The sequence below is a fragment of the Scomber japonicus genome, chromosome 9, assembly GCF_027409825.1.
Source record: "Scomber japonicus isolate fScoJap1 chromosome 9, fScoJap1.pri, whole genome shotgun sequence".
NCBI lineage: Eukaryota > Metazoa > Chordata > Actinopteri > Scombriformes > Scombridae > Scomber > Scomber japonicus.
In genome coordinates this window covers 11614440-11640771 of record NC_070586.1, presented here as the reverse complement: position 1 = coordinate 11640771, position 26332 = coordinate 11614440, and the positions used below count along the sequence as shown (strand labels likewise).

At 37.9% G+C, this 26332-nt stretch overlaps 1 protein-coding gene across 1 annotated transcript in view; it reads right to left on the bottom strand.

Annotated features, from left to right (window-relative positions):
* The window catches only part of ksr2 (kinase suppressor of ras 2), a 97878-nt gene that overhangs the window by 37449 nt on the left and 34097 nt on the right, over nt 1-26332 (bottom strand). The window contains exon 5 of the mRNA XM_053324612.1: nt 1195-1367. Within this exon, the coding sequence (XP_053180587.1) occupies nt 1195-1367 (173 nt within the window). The remainder of the gene's footprint in view (nt 1-1194; nt 1368-26332) is intronic.

Below are 26332 nucleotides of genomic sequence, written 5' to 3'. Positions count from 1 at the left end.
TGAGGAAACATGTTATTAACAGTTTTTTATGTTGCTGAAGTCTGGTGGAAGCTATTCCTTATGCCTGGGAAGTTCATATTCACGTATTTATACAAGTATCAAGATCGGGGAATGTAAGCTATTTCAACAAGCACAGATATGTCACCATACATGAAGACATGAAGGAGAATGAAAATCTATTGTATCCACTTCAGCCCAAATCTACTGTTTAACCTGCTGAATTCAATAACTTAAAACATGTGACAAGGAAAATCTTTCCACAATGGTTTGGACCAAACATTTTAAATGTATACCTGTACTCTTTAATACATGAACAAGAGGGACTATCTTCATGTATATGTATATCTGCAGTGGTGCTTTGCACCTCAACATCTGTATTGTTTCAGTCAAGTACATGTCCTGCTTGCATACGGTGTGCGTGATTGTTTCACATCATGCCTCTACTAACAAATATGCACTGCTGTGCCCCACATACCTTTTAGTCAAGGTCCACGACTATTTACAACACTAAGCGACAGCCATTCATCACCCCTTTCCTTGATACGACCTCCTTTTCTTCCTATTTCTCTGCCTTTCCCCATCTCCTCCTCTCTCTAATGGCTTCCGCAGTATGGCCATAATGCTTCAGCCAATAAGGCTGCAAATGTGCAGCAACACACCACCTCCGGTCATTATGGTAAGGACTGATTGTTCATTTGTTGCATTTCCCAACAGAGCTGAACTTAAGTATATTTTTAACAAAAAGAATTATGGAGATAGGAATAATTATCGGTGTGTGGCTGCTCTTTATTTCCATAGTGGAGACAATGGTTTATGGAGGTGCAAAGATGTCAAGGCAGAGGGTTTAAGACTGACAACACCAAGTGAAAAATAGGTTACAAAGCTGACTATTGGACAAAAATACTAATATACATTGCACAGGTTCAGACTGCATGTCTCTACAAAGATAATGAAGGGGCGATTTTTGGTTACAAATGTTTATGACTTCCCAACCCCTGATTCAGTTTTCGATCCCAGAGTGAATTGCACGTTTTGACTTAACCTTGCAGAGAGCAGAATAACATCCGAGAAATGAGACACTGCCTGAGAACAAACTAACGAGTTATCAGAAGGGACTGTGATATGAAAGAGATATACTGAAGGCATTAAAAAATCTCATTTCATCATCATTTCATGATTAATAAAAGAACTTACTTGCAGAGGGTGTTTCAGCATGGACAGGAGGTGTGGAAGGGATGAAGGAGGGGAAGAAGAAGGATCGCAGAGATCGTTCAGTGTGGAGGGGTGAGCGCTGTGTGGGCAGATTCTCACAGCTGCCCACACTGCTGTGGATTTTAAGGTTCAAGGGCTTGGTCTTCTTCTTGGCTCTGAGAGAAACAAGGAAACAAAAGGGAAACAGGTTAGGGGTACACAAACAGACCGATAAAATAGTAGAGGAGCAGCTAGGAAATTCTGGGACATTTCAAATGATACCCACCACTCCCCTCTTTAAAAAAAAAAAGAACAAATCCAACTGAAAATTTTGTGAACTCACTTCACATTGGTAATGCCCTTAAATTATCACACATATATATTATATCATATATCTTTCCATCACTGTTAATCATCTGGTTTCATATTCAGTCAGAATCAAGGTTTAAGGGCTCCATTCACATAGGAGATATGCCAATTCCTCCACATACATATATTATCACACATCCATATACATAGCGCAATACAGCTGCAAGACATGTTGCATTTTCAATAACTGATATAACTCTGGCTTTTTATAGAAAAAAACTTTCCCTGCTCCATCCAGTAACTATGTCATTATTATTCTCTCCACCTACACATGCTGTATGCCCCACAGCTCAATGCAACAAGTTCTCCCTCGCTCTTGGAGGGGTATGAAAGTCAGGGCGAGTGGAAGCAGGTGCACTAAGATAACTCACTTACAACTATGCATTACAAAATAACACGTGGAAAGTGCAGAACATTGCAGACTGAGGATAAGAGTGTAAGAGTTTTACCTCATGGCCTAATTTTTTGCTTTAATTTGAATTATGATTTAGGAGATATGTGTTTGTTTTAACACCCTGCACTGCAGAAACACAAATAAAGATATTTTATTTTACACAAACCCTACATTGTGCCTAGGAAATCTTATGGAGGGAAAGGGTTGCACTTGCTATTTTTGCCTGAGATCTCATTCTCCCCATGCAATGAGCCTTTCACAAGATTGAAGAAACACAGAACACCTGACATATGCAAAGAGCAGCTGTATGTGATTACCACAAAGACCCAGCAGTGCTTCTACTATCAAGTGTCTTGAACAAACTACCTGTAATTAAATATGCACAAGTTTGAGTTAACTTGTAATTTTGCACTTTGGGCCTCCGCAAACTAACTACAAAACCTCTAGGATGTGATGGATCCCACAGAGCCACTGAAAGTAAAACTATAAGTGGGATAACACCCTACGCTGTTGTAAAGTGTGATGTACTGTAACAAAATAATTATAGGATATAGTGATCATGACACAGTGTGTAAGGTTGGATGTCATGTTCATAAGCTAACTGTTAAGCTTTTACTATCAAGTCAGATAGAAAACAAACTGCTGACATGACAAGAAAAACATACATATAGGCTAGAGGGAGGGAAGAATTACATAAGACAACTCAAATAAATACAAAAGCAGTTTATTTGAAATGAAAAGTGACTAATTATAAGATATGGAGTGCTATGGTATGTCATCACACAGCTACTCTAAGTATAAAATTACTACTTGAAATAGATCAGATGGCACCGTTACTACAGTGACAAAATGACAGGTTATTCCTCAACTATATTATTTTACATTCATGATAAGACCAAATATTGAAAGAAAAACTCCAATAATAGGAATATATGATCTACATATAATAGAAATATATTTCCAGTGGGTTTAAATTAAAGATTTGTTCTTTACACAATGAGGGGTAGAGTGTTTGATTTAAGAAAACATTTCTTCTCTAATAACTTCAAGTCAATTAATACATGCAAAAAAATCTGTGCTCCAGAAAGCTAAAGAAAAAAATACAGCAAATAAATGAGCCTGATTTTCAGGTTGATAGGCAATCATTTTTTATTGAGTATTGCTTAATGAATTTTTTCTTTGAAGTGGAGTTAGAGAGTGGTACATAACATCAAACATCTCTGTCAGTGGTTACATTCGTGTTTCACGGTAGAAATTTGTTAATTATTAAAAAAAATTAAAAAAAATCTTTTTAAACTAGTATTACATGTCAAATTGTAAGTCACCACTAATTTGTCATTATCACATCACTTCTTTTAGTCAGAACGCTTCTTTTTTGGGCAACCTGTCATTTCAGAAAATTAATTTTGAATAATAATTACTCTTGTCTTTGTCAGCTTGTCATGCTATTTTTTCAAGTAAAACTTTTCCATTTTGGACAATACATTACCTGTTAATACACAGATGCACAGAGTCATAGTGAAATTACTGTAAGTGAATCAACCTGTACAGCTTGGGTCATATAAAATATCTATTTGTTGTGCTTTGGGTTCAAAATGTGAGCTGTAGTGAAGTCAGGGGGCAACACAGAGTAAGTGAGTATAATAATAAACCTTGTGTTAACCTGAGGTAACAACATTATGTCCAAAAGCTCAACCAAAGTCGAATGACGTGCAAAAAAAAAAAGTGAGAACATTCCAGACTGAGCTCTGAAGTTAGGCAGCAACATCGCTTAGTTTTTAGAATGGTAATTCTAAAAACTGACTCACAAACTAATGTCTGAGTGATGCACAGACACACAGGCCAGACAGTGAAGGACAAGTGAAAAAGACCCACAGAGCGAGCCAGAATGACAAGAAAGCAAAGACTGTGAAAGGAAAAGTTACAGAGAACAACCAGAGGGAACGGGTGAATGAGACAAATGGAGCCAAACAAAAACTAAACTAAACAGAAAGCAGACAATGGCAAACAGAGGAGAAGACATTGGATAAAGTCCAAAGAAAGTGAGAGAAGCGAGAAAAAGCATGAAAGAAAGAGAAAAATGTCACTTCATCCATCATAAAAGGAAAGAAATTAAGACTGACTTATAATGCAAAATAACACTAATTAAGGACAAAAATGTTAAATTCCACTGGAAATTTTTCCTCCCATGTCAGTTTCTCAATCCCTTCACTGAGTCATGCAATTAGACCTGTAAACCAGCCCAGCACTACACTCTCATCTCCTGCAATAAGGAAGCAGCCTGCAGGTTATCACTTCTCCGTCATACAGCTTTTGTCAGCTATTCCGATTAGCCCACTTTATGCCATTTGAATCTAAATGAAACCATTCATCTTGCTGCATGCATGCCTTTATCCTCTCCTCGGATGATTTGTAGATGTTCAGGGAGGGAAAATGGATGTGGAAAGAAAGGAGAGGATTCCCGAATTTTTGGTTTTGAAAACGGTTGTCAGTGCAGGCGGGCAGACGTGGGGGGGATGGAGGGGGGGGGAGGACTGTCAACTCCACAGTTGTCATTAAAGCGTCTATTCAGATACCTTTTCCTACTCGGCATATGAAAAGTTCAAGGAGATAGAAACTTAAAGAATACACCAGAGAGAAAGACACAAAAAGAGGGAGGTGGCTGACTTGTCGAGTGTCAAGAGAAATCAGCAAAGGTGTGAATAGCTGAGTTGTCCTTTGATCTAGTCTAGGATTGTACATCACGATGCATCTCTCACAGATGGAAATCACTGCATGTTTGTGTCACATTTCAAGTAGTATTTTTCAGCCTTTACTCTCCTGGGTCTTCCAAAACTGCATAAACAGGAACACTAACAGGTTTTTTTTTTTCATAGTTTAATTCAGGCATTTCCACTTCATATATTGTAGTGATTATACTACCTGTTGTGTCATGTCTATTACCTGCTGATTTGCTGATTTCTTATTCATTTACTTTCTTCCTGTCATATCCTGTCACAATGTCCCCAATTTTCTTTGAAGTCATTCAAATTCTATTGTATTTATTATGAAGTGAGTGAAAGACAATATAAACTTTCCATGACGTATGTTTGCGTTAATCGAAGAACCAAATATAATGATATTTACAGATAATAGTGTGTTTTAATAGGAATCCTGCTTGATGTGATGTGGGCAGAAAACAAGCAAAAAACAAAGTATATTCAACACCAACATGTCACTTTCGTTGCACAAAATCCTTGACTTTTTTTAATACAAAACCCATGAGGTGGACAAAAGCCATGGCGTAGGATCAAAGCATTATTTTAAGATCCTTGGCTGGTTTGCATTTCTAAAATATGATATATTTACGTCACAATGTGCAAGAAATCGAAAACAAATCAGACCTTCATGCACACACACATACATACATGCATTCATCCACCCACTCCCTCCACACGCACTACCACACACTTGACACTAATTACAGTGACACCTTCAAGTAAAAGTTCCATCTGATCAAGGACAGGGGAGAGAGCAAGAGAGCGGCAATCCTTAAAATGACATATTTCCTTTACGTTTTGACATATCAAGAGGATTTTAAAAAAGCAGGGTCATGAATATTGCACAAGCTTTCTCTCCTAACTAGCTAGCTAAGTCACTATCCAACTGGCATATCTCAGCAGCTATGCTGAAAAACATTCAAGCTCTGTCTAATTAACACTTGTGTCCATCTAGAGGAATAAATGACTTGCAGGATTCCATCTGCATACCTCAGAAATATGCAAAGAGCTTTGCTGAGACCCATATGGCGAGAAAAAAGCACCCTGTTGCTTTTTATGCAAATGAAAGAGTAGAATAATATCTCTGGCAGCCACTTCTCTTTGCTGCTTTAATAAAGTTAGGTAGAAAAATGAAATAAAGGTGGCTTGAATAATGATTACAAAGGAGAATTACTGTGATCCCTTTGAGCGGTTTCATCCAAAGAAGGTTGTCTGTGCATCAAGGCAGAGTTAAATAAAAGCAGGCAGTCTGCTACTCTGGGTAGGCTTTTTATTCTTTTTTTCCTCAGGCACAATAGTAAGTTAATGCTAAACTTAATCAAAAGGGAATTATTGTTATTGCACGGTACTTGCAACAATTCAGGCGTTCTCCTCTCTTAATTACAAAATGCAGTACGTTTTCTAAACAGATTTGGTTCAAATGGCTTACATTAAATAGGTCTTATGCCTCTATTCATAACTATTATTCAGGTATGTCGGTATGAAACCAGAGGAAGAAGATGTGGTTGTATAGACCTTTAGAGATCTGTAGGAACCTTGCTAGGCTACTATATAACTAATTTACCAAATTCATCAAAACGTACACTATGAATGTACCATCATTACTCATTGTATTGTCAATACAATCGTTTGCTGCAGCTTAAATCTCTTTTGTGTAGAATGAATTTGTGATTGTAACATTTATCTCACTTTCTAATTGCATACATCTGACAATCCAACAGAACATGTGTGCAGTGCAGTCTATATCCTGCATCCTTACGAGAGTGCTGAATGTGTCTTTTGATATTACTACATTTTCAAATCCTACACATAGCATTATCACATGGTGTTATCACATGGCATTGTCACATGGCATATACATTACAGCTGTTGAAAAAAATGAATAGTAGGTCAGATGACTATGTCCACCGACAAAGGCGGTCCTTGTAGTGATGCTCCCCCAGACAATCAAGGCTCAACACTGCAGTTCTCAGCTGAACAGAGCCTAATGGCATCTTTCTGCTCATTATTTTGGCTGTCTGGCCCAAAACCTTTGCCTGTTTTGGTTTACCACTTTAATATGTGTCATTTCAGCCACTGCAGGCAGCTGTTTTTAGCAAAACAAATTACTATACTGATACTTTATTCTACTTGCATAGCACCAAATGGCACAAAGATAAATTTAGTCACTAGTTGGTGAATATAGTAGAGCATCAAGCAGCAAATAAGCAAGATATTTTACTCAGGAGTTGGTAAAGTCAGACTTGTATTCATTAGGTGGACAGGCACGTGACTCTGGAAAGCTAATGTCGATCTGTGCATGGTGGACTCTATTAGATTGTTAAAGGGCAACTCTTTACTAACATGTTTGCCACATCTACTTTACATGGGGGTAAGATGTCAGTGTTGTTTTTACATGTTGTTGTGTTGACCCCAAGAAGCAAAAAGATAAATTGCACATTTAAAGTATAATTGATGGTTGATAATACAAACCAGATGCATGAATTGTAATGAACTGCATGAGTGTATTGCTGAGAATAGGAAAATGTAGCAATAAAATACAAACAGTAAGGCACTCAGATGAGTTGTAAATGAAACCACAGATTAACCAAACGTATTACTGCACTCACTTCCAGCTTCACCTACAGCTAAAATGGTTTAGATGATCTGGTTTAACTTCAATTTGCTTACAATCAGGCTGATCGATTATGTTTCTTCCCTGTCTGACTTTGTGTTGCGGCATGTTCCCAGATCTCTGCAATTACTTCAGTAAATACAAACATAACAAACAGGGATGGTGGCCATAGTTGTAACAAACTCGATACATAGATTGACAGGAAAAATTAAGAATTCAGCAAAGGAAAGCATAGGATGGAAATATTGCAACACAATTGGTGCACTAACTGCTCATGTTAAAAATGTTTTTCTCATATTTAAATTGTAATGGGAGTATAAAGCAAACACAGCCAGAGAGTAAAGTAAAAAAGGTGAATTTATGACACAGGGAATCTGCAATCCTCACCCGTCTGTTGCCTGCAAAAGGAGACAGTGAAAACAAACATATCATGTAACAGATGAATGTTCACTGCTAGAGGGGATGCACTGTTTTGGCAAAGCTGTCTTGCTTGCTTGCTTCATTGCTTTATCCAAATGTTACATTTGTTGGCCGGAAGATCTACACACAGATCATGTCAAGTGTTAACCATTGTACAGTGCCACTAGATCATCCAAGCAACCATGAGATGACACACTGCTGAGCTGTAAACGTAGATGTCACCACTAAATATAACATGTTTGTTAAAGCATGTGTGTCATGGGCACAGAGAGGGGTGTGTCTGTGACCCTGTTAATGTAGGTGTGTGTATGTGTATGTGCGTGCCCACCCACAAGCTTTTTTCTGATTGACATTTGATGCCTCATCATGACGGCATCTGCCAATCACCTGTTGAGATGGTTGACTGATCACATAGGTAGAAAAAAAATGCACTTTCCCTCCTTCTCTCTCTTGTTATCTCCTCTTTAACTGTCAGCATCCCTGCAGGGATATGGGTGGGTGTGAGTGCGCTGTCAGAGGCCAGGGTAGGCACGACGCTCTCAGTGGGGATGGGAATCATGCATGTGGATCGTGGATTGAAACCTGAACATGACGTTGAAGAGACAGCAAGACACCCAAGGCAAAAAAATAAAATGAAAAATACAGAGAGGGAAGCCAGGGATTGAAAAAAGAGCAAGCCTGTGTAAGAGAGAGAAAATGAGAAAGTGGGGGTGGGGGAGCTGATGACCAGATAAGAAGTGAGACCAGTGGTTTGGGACCACAGAGTAGGGATAGAGGAGTCACAAATTGACAGGAAGGCGGACTGTAACATGCTGTCTTTTCAATAACATATTATAGATCTGAGTCCATATGCACTGACACTGCAAAGCCTGCCCTGCAATAATATGGTAATTATGCTACATGGACATAAATGTAGTTTTCATTTTCATACTACAGAGATGTAGCTTGCAAACCAATAAAACAAAAGCAAGAATAAAAAAAGATAAGGTTCTTTCTCTGTAACTACAGGTGTTTGCAATACCACTTGAAATTACAATGCTCAAATGAGTAATCTATGAATCAATTATTCAACTGTTGCAATGTTGATCATATATAACTCCTATAAGTCATTTATCAAGCAAAAATGTCACAAATCCACAGGCTCCATTTTTCCCAAGTTTTCCACAGCTTTGGTTCAGATTGAAACATTTCAGTAACTTTTAGAAGGATTGTAATGATATGTACAGACATTGGTGGTTCCCAGAGGATGAACCCTGCTGATTTTGGTGATCCACTGACATTCTCTCCAGTGCCACTAGCAAATGTTCACCTATCCAGTGAAGAATCTCTACTGGTATACATCTAGATGGGTTGGCACATAATTCTGTACAGATATTCATACTTCCCAGGAGACAATCCCCTGACTTATCATCTAACACCAGCAGGTCAAAATTTGAATGGGTCCAATACTTAAGTTTATGACCAAATACTTGCAAACCTGAACACATTCTTATCCGCCTCAGTTGTACAAAGTGTTTAGAGCTAATTACGTTCTCTCTACACTGTAGATGGATTGTAGCCAAGAAGTATAAAAAGAGCCACTATGCGTCTGTTGTGTCTGCAGTTGTCCATCTATGCTCGAGAGTATGTCTGTGGCTTTCCAAACTTTATAGACTGATTAATCTAAAAGACAGATTGGCAGATCAATCAATATTTAAAATAGTCTTACTTGCAGCTTCCAATACACTGGTATTCATTGTCATGCTGATACAAGAAATCTAAAGGCCAGTTCAAATCTAAGATCCTTGGTCAGAAAGAGACACTTTTAGCTGTGGCAATGAAAATGATCCCATCAAGTTAAGTTAGTGATTTAGAGTTTTAAAAAGTAAAATGTATCAGGGGCAAAGTTGGATCAATGCTTAACATTCTGCTCTCTGAATAACCATGAGATACTAAGAGAAGAGCATTCGTCTCAGTCTCTGCATTAATTTTGTGTGCTATAAATTTAAACTTAATTTGCATACTGCTAGCTAGAGGCAACGTTCAAAACCTAGGTTGAATATTTGCTCCTCTAACTTTGTTGACAGGTATTACTGAAGATCGTGGGCCAAACTCTTGACTCAACTTTCAAAATTCATATATCCTTTATTTAACCAGGTAAAAGTCTTATTGATATTAGATCAAACACATATAACTGTCACACACTACGAACAAATAGAGTTGACTAGCTTGTAGCATTATATGAATGATACTCCTGTCAAGTTTTTTCTATCTAAAAGTATATTTAAAGCTTCACTTGTTCGACTTAACAGGCTGCATTCATTCCTCAATCAGTCAACCTTTAAAATGATAACATGCTTTCTCTGCAGGAGAGGAGGAATATGCAGTTAATTGACAAGAAATGAGACATAAAAGGTATTTACCTGTATGTCAGACAGTGAATAGTAAGCATGAAATACAGCTGTCTCTTTTTAATATTGTGTTGTGCATTGAAACAGAGTTTACTTGTGATGCAAGATTAATTTTTAAGAAGTACGATTTTAATCTAATATACACAAGCGCTGTGTTTCTGGTTATAACACCTGAACTCAGCTTGAGATCTTAGGCCTCACAGTCCTCCATGGACGATTATATCACAATGACAGACTCCAACACCCATTTTGCTGTTTGCAGGATGTACTTGGCTCCTTGGTTTCAAACTGTATATTGGAAACAAACCCCCAGTGAGAATGTACAGGTAGCAGAAGTGGAGACAAGAAAAGAGGTGTTGTCATGGAGATGGAATAAAGCATCTCTCTTTGTCAGTTAGATGGGATTTGGTCAGTGTTGGGTAGATATTTCAGTTTTAACCTTTAACTTGCTGTGAATCCACTTTAGACATTTTGTTTTGTTTGTTGACAAATTTGAGCATTAGCGACGCAATGCAAAACAAGACTGCTGGTTCTTAAAACACTTTGGTGTTATACCATTTCTTTAAGCGCTATCGTTACTTGTCACCCCAGGCATTTCTACCACTTGGTGATACATTGCTGTTTCAAGAGACATTCTGTAAGAGTCTGTATTGCAAGTGTGTAGGTTTGCTTTTAACTTTGGCAGGAACATTTTTTTGTCAGACAGCCAAAATAAACTGTTATATATGTGCACTTGCTCTATATTTCTCTTTTCACATTCAAAGATCTTGACTCAAAAGCAAAGGTTTTCTATACTGATATATATATTTGTTAATATAACAGGACTTCTATCATATTTTTATCTGATATTAAACAGATATTTAGCCTTTAACAAATTGAGACTGAACTTGATACATGATAGAGTTTGAAAAAAATGACATGTACAATGACCTGTAGTGTGACTCTGTTTAAACTGATCAGCTGTAAGACATATTCAAACCTCACCTGAGACTGTTTCTGTTCTTACAGATTTTGGCTATGAATCAAGTTTCATGCAACTAACAAAATATTGGATTAAGATAAGACTTTGTGCTTTATTTTCACACCTTCACCTACAGTAATAAAGTTGCCATGCAGTGTAGAATTTTTACATATAAACATTGCGTGAACTTGCAAATATGAGTTCACGCAATGCTGATTAAGCCTATCACCGCCGGGTTAATCGCTCTGTGTACTGAGTGCTACATTCCCTCGATGTCTGTCGCTAATCGTGCAGCTCTTCTAGTCTTTCCAAATGTTATGAGGACTAAATGGATACAATTCTGATAGTGAAACGAGTCATTTTGCAGGGATTGTTAGATGCTCAAAACAATTAACCATCGTTTTACAGCAGCACCAGAAAGTTATGACCTTTGGTGTACTGGCCATCGGGCATATTGGGACAAACCCCAGTGGGCCGGTGGGCCATCAAAAAGTATTCATTTTTACTGATCCTCTCTGTGTGAATTGGCAGTCAGGGTGCACATAAGAGCATGCCGCATGCCTGTGTCATAGCCAAGCGCCCCCCTCGCCCTCAATGCCAGGAGGAGGAGACAAGTTCTGCACTGCTGCTTTAAAAAACAGCACCTAGAATTTAAATATAATATCCACTGATTCATGTTAATTTTGTCCCGTAAAGAACATTGTAATTCCACAATGTTTGAAAGTTTCAACTATTTTTTTATTATGAACATGCAATACCAGACAACATACTGCCACACTCAGCTATGTCAATTGCAGCATTAATAATGATGAGATGTAGTACAGGCCAATCCCCTGTCACCAAAACAAAAGTAAGGGGGAGCACTGGAAATGCATCTAAGACCTGAATCCTAGAATCCCTCACAGTTCTACACACTAGGCCAGCTGTCTGATGTTGGAGAGACAACTCTGCCTCTCTGGAAATGTTTCACTCTGTTCACTAGACTATTGAAACACTTTTAACCATTTCAGATTTACCACAGTTCAGCTGACAACAGATGTCCAGCTTGAAGCTGAGGGTTGCAAGATCAACAAGTCGGGTATCTGTCATATCCATCTCTTTCACTCTTAGCATAGCACTCAAAAGACAAACCTGGCAACTCTGCATAGATCTTACCAGTAATGTTATGTAGAGTTAAAATGACAAGACCAGTACATATATGGGTAGGGACAATTCATCAATATACTTGCTTTGGTAGGACATGTAGGGACAAATCTACGCCCATGCTGTATTGAACTGAAAAACAACAAAAGATGACAACATGATTCTTCAGTGTTGATAACTCTGAAAGCCAACAATCAGGAAATGGCATCCAATGTTTGGATGTTTTCCACAATTTGCATGAATGTCTTTCTTTGTTCTTGCAAGTGTTTTGTCACAGCAGTGAGTGATACAGCAGATTTTAAGTGTTTTGTCACAGCAGAGCCCGAGGCAGCGCTGCCACCTGCATGGCACATGTTAAGTCATGCAGATCCATCAAATAACGTGTCAATATTCATGCAAACTTTGTTTAAACACATGATTCGTTTTTTCTTCAGTGCAAAATGAGCCAGTGTTTGTTCAATAGAGCTGGGTAGCGGTACTCGATAGCTTTAAGGTGTGCTTTTCTTCTTTACTTATGCTGATCTGTCCCAATTTAATTGAATTAACACAACACTGTCCAAATAACTTTATAGCTACTCAGAAGGACTACAAGGTTCAATCAACTGTGATATTTTACCTTGTTGCTTTACCATTAATTCAATAAAGAGGACAGTCAACAATGTTGTCAAACATATTAATAGACAACTCAGGATCAGATGTTGTCTTTCACAGTGCACATGCACCAGCTTTTACATCACATCAAATACCTATGCATTGTTTCCTGTGAATTCCTTGTGCATGGGTTCATAGTCTGAATCCCATGTAAGAGAGACAGACTCCATCAGTGACAATACCAGACCTAAAAAGATAAGTTGAATAGTCAATTCAGTCAGCAGAAAATTAATTGGTGAACAAATGTGATAATTGATACATCGTTACTGTCAGGCTTTCAAGAAAAATGTCAAACCTTTCTTCTTTCAGCTTCATACATGAGTGATTTGCTTTCTCACATATGATAGTAAATTCAATATCTTTGGGTTTTGATATTTAAAGTAGCACCCTCAGGCTCTGGGAAATGATTTTTTCCACTATGTTCTGGCATTTTGTAGAAATATCAATCAAATCAGGAAAACAATAAGCAGAATAATAGATAATGAAATGAAAGCCCAAATGAAAATTATAGTTGTCATACTGAAAGGCAATTAAGCAAACCAAAAACATTAAATAGCCAACACTGGAAAAGATGCTGGCCATAACTCAATCAGTAATGGGGTATGACATAGTGATATAATAAAAAATATTGATAATTAAACATTAAACTGAGAAACCCTGTCACCCTGTATTTTTTTACATATCCCTTTTCCTTCATTTGGATGTTTGAGCAACACTGTGCAGAATGATATATATGTGCAGAATTTCACATTAAAAGCCTGTTTTCACATTAATCCTTCATTGAATGAGGGAAAGTGTCTCTGTGCTCATAAAAAATCTGACTTAAAAGCATCCACCTACAAGCAGGATTTATGACATTACAAGCAATCGTGGTTGAGTATGTGACTTAAAAATTGAAAAATACAGTCCCTACACTTCATAATGCTCCCATGAACATTTACTGGTATACCACCATGTGATGTTTTGAGCATTAACCTCTTCTCCAGACAAAGAAGCATACAAAGACACACCTTCAAATACCTACTAGGCATGGTCATATAACAGGTCACCTGGTCCTAATAGGCTCCCTTGGATTGAATACATACAATAGATTGGATAAATAAATACATATTAGACAGATCCATCATACAAAACATCACATCAGTGCAGACAATCTAATGATAATAGACTCTGCATGTTAATAAACTAAGTAACTATGTTAATGTCATATGATAACAAGATGAACACACAAAACAAAAGTAAGGGGGAGCACTGGAAATGCATCTGAGACCTGAATCCTTGAATCCCTCACAGTTCTACACACTAGGCCAGCTGTCTGATGTTGGAGAGACAACTCTGCCTCTCTGGAAATGTTTCACTCTGTTCACTAGACTATTGAAACACGTTTAACCATTTCAGATTTACCACAGTTCAGCTGACAACAGATGTACAGCTTGAAGCTGAGGATTGCAAGATCAACAAGTCGGGTATCTGTCATATCCATCTCTTTCACTCTTAGCATAGCACTCAAAAGACAAATCTGGCAACTCTGCATAGATCTTACCAGTAATGTTATGTAGAATTAAAATGACAAGACCAGTACATATATTGGTAGGGACAATTCATCAATATACTTGCTTTGGTAGGACATGTAGGGACAAATCTGGTGTATTGAACTGAAAAACAATGAAAGATGACAACATGATTAATATACTCTGCATGTTAATATACAAAGTAACTCATAAATACACACACACACACACACACACACGCACACACACAATGGTAAAAAGATGAGACTGACCAGAGAGAGCCTACACAACAGAGTCACAACAGAAATGGCTGCAAGTCAAAGTTTTCATTCAATCCTGTTAGAGCCAGCTTGTCCAATGTGTGGATCCAAAACGCATCTCTTTTAAGTAACACTGAGTTTACATTTACATCACCTCGATGACAGGTATGTTTGACCAGTTTGATGCCCAAGTATCTGAAATATGAAATGTTGTGAGGTGCATGTGTGAAATGCCATCTACTGAGCTTCTAATATCATGGTTTCAAATGGTGGGTATGTGCTTAAATATTTGTGTTTTAAGTGGTTTGGATGTTTTTTGATGTAGGCCAGGCCTCACTGGCATTTGAGCATATACAGTACATTGTTGGTATTACATGTTATGGCATCCTTGATTCTGAAATGTTTCCCAGGATATAAATTACTGTGACATGGAAACGTGAAATCTCCAATGCACATACACAGGGAAAAGACTTCAGTGAAATAGGAGACATTATATATTGAGGAGTTCAACTTTTTAATGAGGGACACGAAGTAGGTGGCATTTTACGAATTTTCAACTGGGTCATTTCTTTTGTGGAATATCAGAAAAAATTCATAATCAAAGCAAAGTATTTTTATACATCTGAAGGGATCTTTAATAGTTTTTGCAGTTGGTATGTTGCAAAAACATTAGTATAAAAACTTTTGTATGGACCATTTTTATTATACTGGCATAACAACAACAACAACAACCAGAATTTGTGTGACAAATGACTTGCATTTAGAGGAGTAATACACAACAGAGTCACTGACTTGAACCAGACATAGAGGAGGAAATGTGCAAAAATGATTTCATAACATGCTCCTTCAACCATTAGTACAATGTTTTCACTTCCCCTTATATTTCTGTCATCCCACTTTTCTCAAGTTGGTCTGCTGTGATGATAAAATTCATAGATTTTTACTGTTTAGACTGTTTACAGGATTTTTCATTTCATTTTTTCTACTTCTTAATAGGTAAATGTTCTGTTGTTATGTTAGACTATGAAAGAATCAGTGCATTAAAGTCTGGCTGTTAGCTTTAATTGCTTTACGTCTTAATATGTTAGTATTTCATGAATGTGTTTTTTTACTGTCATCCTCATGTAAGTATCTCATCAGTGTTTATTGTGCCTGTGATGTGTTGTTTGTGTTTTTTGCTCAGCTATATCGCAAATGATGTCTCCACCACAATATATCTGCAAGTCTAAAAAATATACTGTATAAAACAAAAACAAAATAGTTATCTTTAAGTGTTTGCAATCAGTACTCTTTAAGGTTGTGTACCCCCTTCTCTTCTCTATTACATGCATGCCAGCAGGTCTGTGAGCACCTGAAAAGTCTGTGTGTGTGTGTGTGTGTGTGTGTGTGTGTGTGTGTGTGTGTGTGTGTGCTTAGGTGTGTGTATTCTATCCCAGCACCAAATTGAATCAGAATTTATATTCTCAATTCAGTCAAAATGAAACCATAGCTCAAAATTTAAACTCTCTAATACAAATATTAAAGCAACAGCGCGGGATGTAAGAACAGTTATCTGGCCCACAGCCGTGCAGGTTAAGTGGTAGTTTTGAAGCACGGGCAGAGCAGTAAATGACAACAAGCCTAAAAGAAAGAAGGGGTCAGGGACAATATGGAACCTGGAGCAGATATTATCTGTCTCGACTTTAACATCGAAGAGAAACACTAAGATGAAAGCCTCCACTTGATGGCCTGAATGATGAACGATGGTAATAACTCGTTTTATGGTTGTCGGGCAGTAAAACAGTCACTCCACTGTTTAATACATCAGACAGCAGCTGTCAATATAGCCTGTTTTAGTTTGCTTCCTCTCTATCACAGCCATGTTTGACATCATTTTCAAACTTCAATTTAATGTTTGATCTTCCAGTAACGCAGATTGAAAGGAGACTTTAATGACCATGTCGGGAAACCAAGGATTCATGTAATTGAATCAAAAGCAAAATAAGATTTCCACAAAATTAGCAAAATGCTTTGAGCACAGTGCTAATACTATCAATCTCTCTGTTGTACGGCTTACTCATTTCTCAGAGTTCTTTGTGCAACATTTACTAAGAAAGGAATTACACAACTTTTAAGAATAACTTCTAATCTCCCACTTGAATCATGTTATCTGCCCCGCACCCCTCCCATTCAGCTCCCACTCATTCACATAACACCACAGAAAAACCATCAGCCTAATAAATCCATTCTCCATCAGGAACAGTGGCATTTGGACTAACCGCCACTCCTAAACACTCATATAAATTCATAATCATGACTCCAATTTCTGGGCCGCCGGTGGAGGCTGGGATGAGCGCTCATTACAGCTGAAGGAAGGGTGGATGGATGGAGGGGAGAAGTGGCAGCGTCGGGCTGTTAAGGGTCTGGTGTTGACATCCCCTCTCACCTGACTTGTCATTAATGGCAAAGGGGACAAAGCCCTGATTAACATGGATGAGCTTTTGTCCGCAGAGAAAAGAAGAAACACACTTACATTCCCCCATAACCCACCGCTGCTTCCTCCTCTCTCTCTCTCTCTCTCTAACACACATTATCTTACTGCACTGACATACATGGCTTTGTGCAGTACACTTAACTACGCAGTAAATGTCCCATGAGGCAGAGCATGTGGGACCAATAATCCGCCACGGTCAAAGGTCGCCGACTAATGTGACGATGTGTGTGTCCTGCGGGGAGGAGGATCTGAATCTCGTTGGTTCGTCTGGGGAGCAGAGGCATCGATTTGACGCCGGCTGAATTTTGAGAGGACAATGAACTGCAATAAGCACATCTCTGGATTACAGATCGCTCCATGAAGCAAAACTCAGAAGCACCAATGGTCATTTTAGTTGACTGAACAGACTACTGGAGTTCCTGCACTTTCAGTAATTTAGATTTTTTTTTTACTCCTTGTACTATTAGAGATGCTGTTGCACTACAACTTTCTGGTGTTACAGTACGTATGAATGAGCAAGCAAAAGACACACTTGTTCCAGATTGGTTGGCAGATAAGGTAGTCTATCTGTTAAAATCCCATATTAGACAGCTCAAACATAGTTCCAGTCAACAGTTTAATCCCCGTTCTAAATCAGTGCACAAGGTGTATTAATCTGCAGGTAACTATAGCAACTCCAGTTCAGCCTGGATCCAGACCTCTGGCTCGCCACCCACCATCTCAGATTTGTTCAGCAACTAAAATGGGTCTGGTGCTGCGCCCACTGACGGCAATCAGAGCCTCATAGGCAGGATTAAGAATGGAGATGTCATCTTTCTACAGAACTAGCTAGCTATCTAGCGACATTCATAAAAAATAGCGACAGGTGAATGGCAACACAAATTGTTATCATTGGATTTACAGCATCTTTCTTTGTTATACTACTGCAGCTTGTGTCAACTGAATATTGCACCAGTGGATAGATGTATAACTCGCTACTGATTTTGGAGGACAAAACCAACCAAAATATACCCTACTCCCAACAAGAAAATGGCTAATATGAGGACAAGTCAGGTCAGAAGTCAGACTGAATGGATGAAATCTAAGTAAACCACACTTCAAGCTAATTATCAGGCCATTACCAGTAGTATTATATGAGTATAAGAATGCAAATATAGTGAAAGTATCACACAGCCCTCCTGAGTGGTTGGAGTTGGTTGTCATGGAGATGGATATGTGATTAATGTCATCAACAGAGCTGAGAAGAAGGCGGAGATGCTGGTTTACCCCATGTTGTATAACCATTTCAAACATTTCTTCTAATAACACCCTGTGCAATCATGTTTTGTCTGTCAGTTTGGTCTAAGCACTACAATACTCATGATCCTTGGACATGTTTACGGTTGTATGGAGAAGAAGCCAGTCAGAAGTCTGAGTCAGAGCTGTGGAGAATTTGCTTTGCATTGTTGTTGCAAGTTATGAACATCATACCATTCAAAATTGACCCAGAAACCAAAGTATGAAGTAAGAATTCATTTAAGCAGCAAATTGTATTATTGGTTGTTCCAGTTTGCGCACACTGTCAGCAGCGCATATGAAAGAATTTCAAGCTTGATGAATGGATATTTTCTTGCCAAACTGTACCCTTGGAGACAAGGCTTACTTTACTTACCTGGGGGGGTTTATGAACACAGGCTTGTGCCATTGACTTTTTATCAAAGAACCAGATATTTTCTCTGATGAATCAACCAGGAGAGTTCAATGCCAATCCAAGCCATGAAAGTGCTCCAACTATGAGTCACCTGAAATTGTCTATGGAGTAAATGAAACCTGGAAACAAAGGTGCCAAAAATTGCTCTTTTAGCAAAATGTAAGGCTTTGAAAGTCAAGCATCAAAGCTATTCTTGATCTCAGAAGTAATAGTTTGACTAAACAAACACCATTCAAGGTCATTTAATGCGTTTTTTTAAGACATAGTGTGTCTCTGTTTGACTCCTAAATAAAAAGAAATGTCCTTTTGTTTAGTTATGATCACATCAAAAATAATAATTTAACAACATTAAAAGTATAAGACAAAAAAAAAAGTAACACCTATATTTACTTGCTGTCAACTGTGCTGTCTTTGCATATTAAAACACCTGCCAATCAATTTGTGAGTACACCAGGTTCTTGCCATGTCAGTGGAGGGTGACCCTTCTGTTTACACCTGGATGATGGATTGAACCTTTAAGGATGTAGTTTTTCATAAGTGACCTTTGGTGAATCCTCTTTCAGAGATGTTTATCGGTTGATGTCAGTCAACACCACCCCAACCTCATCACAGTTTTCATCGCGCCACCGAGAAAAATAAAGCCCAATAAAAACTGTATTTTCTGACTGAATTCACTAGATGTTACGGATGATGGTAAAATAACACATTGACAGGTTTTCAAAAGAGATGCATAATGAGAAGGGTGAAGAGAGAAAGAAGAGGAAACGGAGATAAAAAAAGGGGGGGGGGGGAGAAAGGAGGGTTAGAAATACAGTATACGATGTGTACACCAGCTCAGTGAAAGCAAACAGCTAAATTAGTCATGGAATGGATGCAAATTTGCTTCCCCTGAGTGTTGCATGGTAGAATTGCCCTGAGAGAAGCTGAGGGTGAATCATACCAACCCCCCTGCGCCATGTGATTTATTAGCAAACATCCAATTCAATAAGAAAGTGCTTAACATTCAAAAAGCTGTGAAACTCTCATAAGGTGGTATTAACTATATGATATTACGATTTCCACAGGCGGGGGGAAGGCAAGACAAGAGATAGAGGAAAAGCAAACACACCCACTTTCCTCAACGATCTTGGTGTGACGTGCCAAGTGGGACTGTGACAGTTTGAAAACTCACTTGGCCTTTTCCACGTACGCATGTTACTACTCATTAACATAGACAACGAGGTTCATTAATTGACACTCCAGCCCAAAGAGCCTCTCCGCTTTGAAAAGGGCACAGAGAGAGAGGGGGGGGGGGGGTGGTGTTGAGAAATAAAGATAGGAGAGAGTGAGAGAGAGAGAGAGAGAGAGAGAGAGAGAGAGAGAGAGAGAGAGAGAGAGAGAGAGAGAGAGAGAGAGAGAGAGAGAGAGAGAGAGAGAGAGAGAGAGAGAGAAAGGCTGCAACATAAGCTAAATGAAATTGCTGTGCACTGCTGCCTAGAAATTAAAGTTTAAGTGGTGCTGGGTATCCGGCGCACTTATGTTTTTTAAGTAAAATAATTAACATGTTGATCGCCCTCAAAGACATACTCCACCCGCAGACACCTCTACCTCTTGTTATTATAATAAATCTGTCATGATTTGACCAGAGAGTTGCATTTTAGAAGGTGTTTTGTATTTTTATGTATCTTCTTTCAACTTCACATAATCAATTCACACCCAAAGCTTTCCACTTGCAAGAAAAAGAAAAGAAGGGTTAGGGTTAAAAAAAAAAAAAAAGAAACATTTTACTGGTGCATTTCATTCCCTCCAAACTCTTCCATCATAACAAAAACTTTTCCATTTCAGTAACTCTGAACTTTAAAACTTAAAGTCCCCTCCTAAGCCCCCTCAACTCAAAAATGTGTTTTCTTCTTTTCTAAAGTTGGATGTTTAAGCTTCACCGTGCAGAATGGTGTACGTGCAGAGTTAGACACTGGAAGACTGTGTAGGGGTGTATCAGGGCTCGATTTGTGACATCACAACTAGTTTGGAGCCATTCCTGGTTCAATATTCAGGCAATTACACATATATGATCTGGAAACTTGATGCCTCCAGTGCTAATACACTGAGAATGGACCTATAGTGATGTAGGAGGGGATGAGTAGAGTATGATTTTTAATGGAAAGACCATATTACACACAAATTATTAATCAAAGTCGAGTATTATATATATTAAAACATGGCTGGATGGAATCTTTAATATGGTTTGCCTGCAACAGCTCCTGCACTTTTCTCCGGGTTGAGTTTACAGCCTTAAACATCACCATCACAGTGGTCCAACACCTTGTGATGGAGGAAGGGGATTTTTGTGTAATGGTTATCGATGTTTAAACAACGTTATGTGGTAAACTTCCCTTATAATTTTCAAGAGACTGATATAAAAAGAGATTTTGAGAAGATTGTTGCTACTTTGAAGATGTCGTTCTGGTTTTCTTAACCCTTTCATCCGCTGCAAAGAAAAACAATCTGCTGCTTTTTTGTTCACTATCTAATCTGTAATCTCTAATTTGGCAAATTTAGCCAAATTTACATTTTCAGATCTTTTCTATTATATTTCCACTTGTATCATTGTTGCATGTCAGTCTGCTGGTCAAATCCATAGTGATCCATGGAGTATAGCTGTGCTGGACAATATGTCATAAGATTTATCAAATACTCTAATTTAATTATTAGTGCGTTATCTGAAGACGGAGAATCAGTATTTCTCAGTGCAACATTTACAACAGGATCATCCTTGAAAAGAAAGACCAGAAAACGATTAGCAATTCCCTTGACTGTGCCAAAAAAAGGGCACATGCAACTCTTGGTTTGATTGGTTTACTAATTGTGTGTGTGTGTGTGTGTGTGTGTGTGTGTGTGTGTGTGTGTGTGTGTGTGTGTGTGTGTGTGTGTGTGTGTGTGTGTGTGTGTGTGTGTGTGTGTGTGTGTGTGTGGGTTGCCCACAGAGCATGTACGTGATTCAGGTGTTCAGTGGGGTGGGAAGCACTTGATTGACAGCAGAAATTGGTTTTCACATTTCAAAGTCAAATTAGTAAATGTGGGGAAAGAATGACGTCATTACTGACAAGATGTTAAATACATTAACAAGAAATTACATTTCTGGCTCTCTAGGCAATGCAAACACAAAAAACCTAATTTATTTTAGATATCTTCAGGTGTGTCACACCTCTGTGTATTTCATAGGATTTCAGAATAGTTTTTATAATGGATATAATCGATCATGTCATGTAGGGTTAACAATGATTTTTCACAGCTTACCTGCAGACACTTCAGTCATCACACCAAAATGAGCTGTTTAATTGGTACTGTATTGATCCATACAGCATTGCTCTTTAACCTTGGCATAATCCCTTCTGAGACAAATGGGCAGTCAATATGGATATATTGACAGAACGTATGTGTTGTTTGACAGATTTCAAGCCAATTGGGATTTCTTTTTCAACATAGTCATTGCCTAGTTAAATATAATGAATGATGCTTTATCTTTAGGTTGATTACTTTTTAAGCAAATGTATCTTAAACTGTATCTTTCATTCTTTTAATGAGTTGGAAATAACATGTATGAAAAGCCTATAGCCTCTAATGTCTATTATATATATTTTAAGCTTAACTCCATAAACATGCATGTCTGGATCTCCTCTGTGGGACCAACAATCCAATCCTTTCCTCTTAACCTTCTTCCAAAACACACCGGCAACCAGGTGTCCAATTTAATTATAAGGATGAGAGGAATATGAAGGAAAGTAAAAAACAACAGCCACGCATTACCAGTTCTGGCTAGCTGTTTTGGTAAGGGATGATCATAATTACTGATCTCCTTAATGATCAGTAAGAGTAAGAAACTTGGCTATATAATTTATCTGGTGAAAAAAACACATTTGGTTCCAATGACCACAACTCTGTACATGTACCAAAATTAGCTAATGACATAATGAACTGGTTGTTTTGGTTGTATTTAATGGACAATATAGGTTAGCTCACATTGTAGCAGCAAATGAAGCTAACTGTTGGTTAAGTTTATAGAAAGGACTTAAAACATGTTTGTTCAAACTCATCTACTGGCATCTGACTCATTTCAGCTCTGACTCAACAACTGTGATTCAAACATTTGTGAATGTTTTTCATTTAATTTCTTGGCTAATGGGTCAGCAGTCGTCTACATCTACCGAGTATGTTATTGTATTTTGCTGTGACTCAGACAAATTTCAAACTTACTACTTTCTTAAATTCCCCAAATAATCTTGGTGACATGCATGGACTCGGAATATGTTTAATGCTGGCAAACCACTTATTAATTATAGACTTGTGAGTATGTTGTGCTAAATTAAGTGTATTCTTGCTTCATTCAAGCTATGAAAAAAAGGTCTTCTTCTGAACTTGTTGTTTGAGACGAATTGTTTTACCAAGTAATCACACAAAGGAGATAAAAACCAATAATTTAACCGTAACACAATCAGCTAAATAAAATATGAGAGATCTGAAATGTGGGGTTGCTGCAAGTTAAAAAAAAAAGTGTAGCACTTCTTTAATGGCTTCGACTTTAAAAGAAAGGACACTGTGTCACTTGCAAATGACTTCACATGCTACTAATTGGCAAGATTATTCTACTTGTTAAAAACATGCCAGAAGTTCTATTTTTATATTACATCTATCAAGAGCCATTACCATAGGAACAAGGAGAATCTGTCTATCTCCAATGATCTTCTGAAAATGTATGAGACTAACATATGCAGTATATATATATTCTATTCAACTACACAGCGCAGTAAAAAATATTATTTTATCAGTAGTGTCTCCACATTCTCCCATTAAAAGGACTATTAAGCAGAATTTCTTTAAAATATATTATTATGGTTTCCATAATGTCCACATAGTAGGGATCCAGTTGTAATTAAGGCCATGTTCAGACATTCCCTGTTAGCAATCACAGTTAAAGTTTGACACTGAAGGTGCACACAGATGAACAGAAAGGATTGTATGTCTGGAGATAAATGTTCTGTGATGCAGTAATGCTGAGCCCAAGAAATGTTTCACTAAGGGGATAATAACATATCTACTCTTAAATAACCTTACTCATATTTTTTTAATTAATCACAGTTAATCACATATTGGTCACTGCAGTCTAAAATATGTAATTGTTTTTGAGGGTGAGGAGGGACATTTAGTTGAAATGATTTAGTTCCTTTATTTAGTTCCTTACTTTCAGTAATGCTTCTTTTAATTATTTGAAGCATTTTAAATGTGTTCCTTCTCAAATGCATCTATTTCCATCATTTCAGTTTTTAAAAAGGTGACTATCTTTAATTTAGTTTAGTTTTAGTTAATTTAGTAAAAACATTTTGGGTTATGTTGCATCTGTTATTTCAAGCAGATGTACAATAGTTGGTGGTAGGTAACTAGACCTCAAAATGCTGAAGGATGGGTATCACATAATGGGACACATACAATCTTATGAGAGTTAAATGTATCCAAATGAAATATGAATGTGCTGCTAGTACTTTTCATTATACTGAGAATCAACACCTAAACAATTGTTCTGTGAAACTTTCTGCTGATTGTTTTGGTTCACAGACAATCTGGTGAAGTCATATCAAATTGGGAGCAGCCACAAATGAGACAAACAAGTCCAAAAAGTCTAAAAGAAGCTAATGTAGAGAGTTAAGCATCTAGCGAGCCAGACAGATCCAGATATCTGTTAGTAGAGGGACCAAACCAAGGCTGAAACACACCTGAATATACTTGGACTTAAACTCGACAGGTGATGAGAAACAAAAAACCCTAAAATTTCCTAACACAGGTGAAAGTTTGCTTTCTTTTGCATACAGCTTGCCAAACTGGCAGTCATTTAATTTTGGGGGGAGATTTTCTTGGCTTCATAGACATTACTAAACACATTGGTAAGGAGGTAATTTGCTCATTATTTCTGGGATAGAAATCAGCCTGTGGTTCACTGCGAGCTGAAAAGACAACACATTATCACACAGACAAACACATTAAACCACAAAGCACAGAGCTATAAAGAAGGAGATGAGGGTTCAAACAGGCAGGCCAGAGTATTTGCTGATTTCATACAATAAAAGCGACTGGAAACAAATTTCAGACTATGATTGCGGAAATATTCAGTACAATAGCTGGAAAAACACATTTTGTGCCATTGCAGATCAATAAACATTGAAGCAGAAACTATTACTGTATGCCTTAGAAAAAACTTTAAGATGTGCTGAAACTACCTCGTCCCAACTTTTGAGATTATGCACAATGTAACAAACTTTGCTACATAATCTTAATAATAATTTTAAGAATTATGTACTAAGCTAAAACATCGATATTATCCATATTTGAAAATCCAACACATTTTCACTTCAATTAGTGATGCACTTTTTCCAGTTTCTACCAGGCGGGGAGTTCCGGTCCTCTGTAATAAGGCCAACGCAGAAGTAACTTAGAACTGCATTCTATCAAAAGGCCACCAGGGGGCGACCGTTTTGGTGTCAAAAGGACTTTACTAACCTCAGTAAAGGTTTTAAAAATGTGTTTATGGTCTCAATCGCTATTTTAAAGCCGCCTTCAATGCAATATGATGTTCATTTGTGAAATTTTGGCCTCCCTGATTTTATATTTGACGATAAAGCAGGGTATGCTTTAGGGCGTGGCTACGTCGTGATTGACGGGTTGATTGACCAATGTCCTCGAGATCCAGCCGTCGCAACCTATCGCAACCTCCCCGCTCCACCGTTGGCTCCGCCCATGGCCCCACCTCATGCCCATATAAGTAGAATCCGTGTTTTTATTTTTCCCAGCATGCACCTGAAATTTTCAAGATGGCGCTGCCTAGATTAAAAACTATTGGCTTCCGAGCAGCAGTCCACAAACCAATGGGTGACATCACCGATGTTATGTCCATTTCTTTTATACAGTCTATGGTTTCTACCTTGTAGTGAAATACTAAGATGATAAGATGCTCCAGAAAAGCAGGATTATGATTAACTTTGATTCATGTCTATGTATAACGTACAGTATGGTGAAGCAATTCAGTAAACTTTTATCTCTGGAGTTAATAGAAATAGTTGAATGTTTCTAAAAAGGACAACGGGCAATTACTGCATTAAAAAAAAAGGTCACTTATCTACCGGTGGCAAAACCAAACCTGAGTTTTCCTTCAACATGGTATGCTAAGTATTGTTACACATTCATCTACATAGTCTCTGTGCTGTATGGTGCTGTGATAATGAGATATTAGATCATATCTCATTAAGATAAAGGGAGAAAAATGTCTCTTAGGGTTAAAGGGTAATCCCTGGTTATTGTGTTCTGGCCACAGTGCCAGGCAATTAAGCGAGAGAAAATGAGGACCTAAAGAGCACTGCGAGCTTATTAAAATCCTGAGGTTGGTAATAGGTGGAAATATGGGTAGTATGGAAGGAAAGCAACCATTAAAGTATGAAATAGCCTTTTGTGGGATATTTTAGATATTTTTTTCAGGGTTGA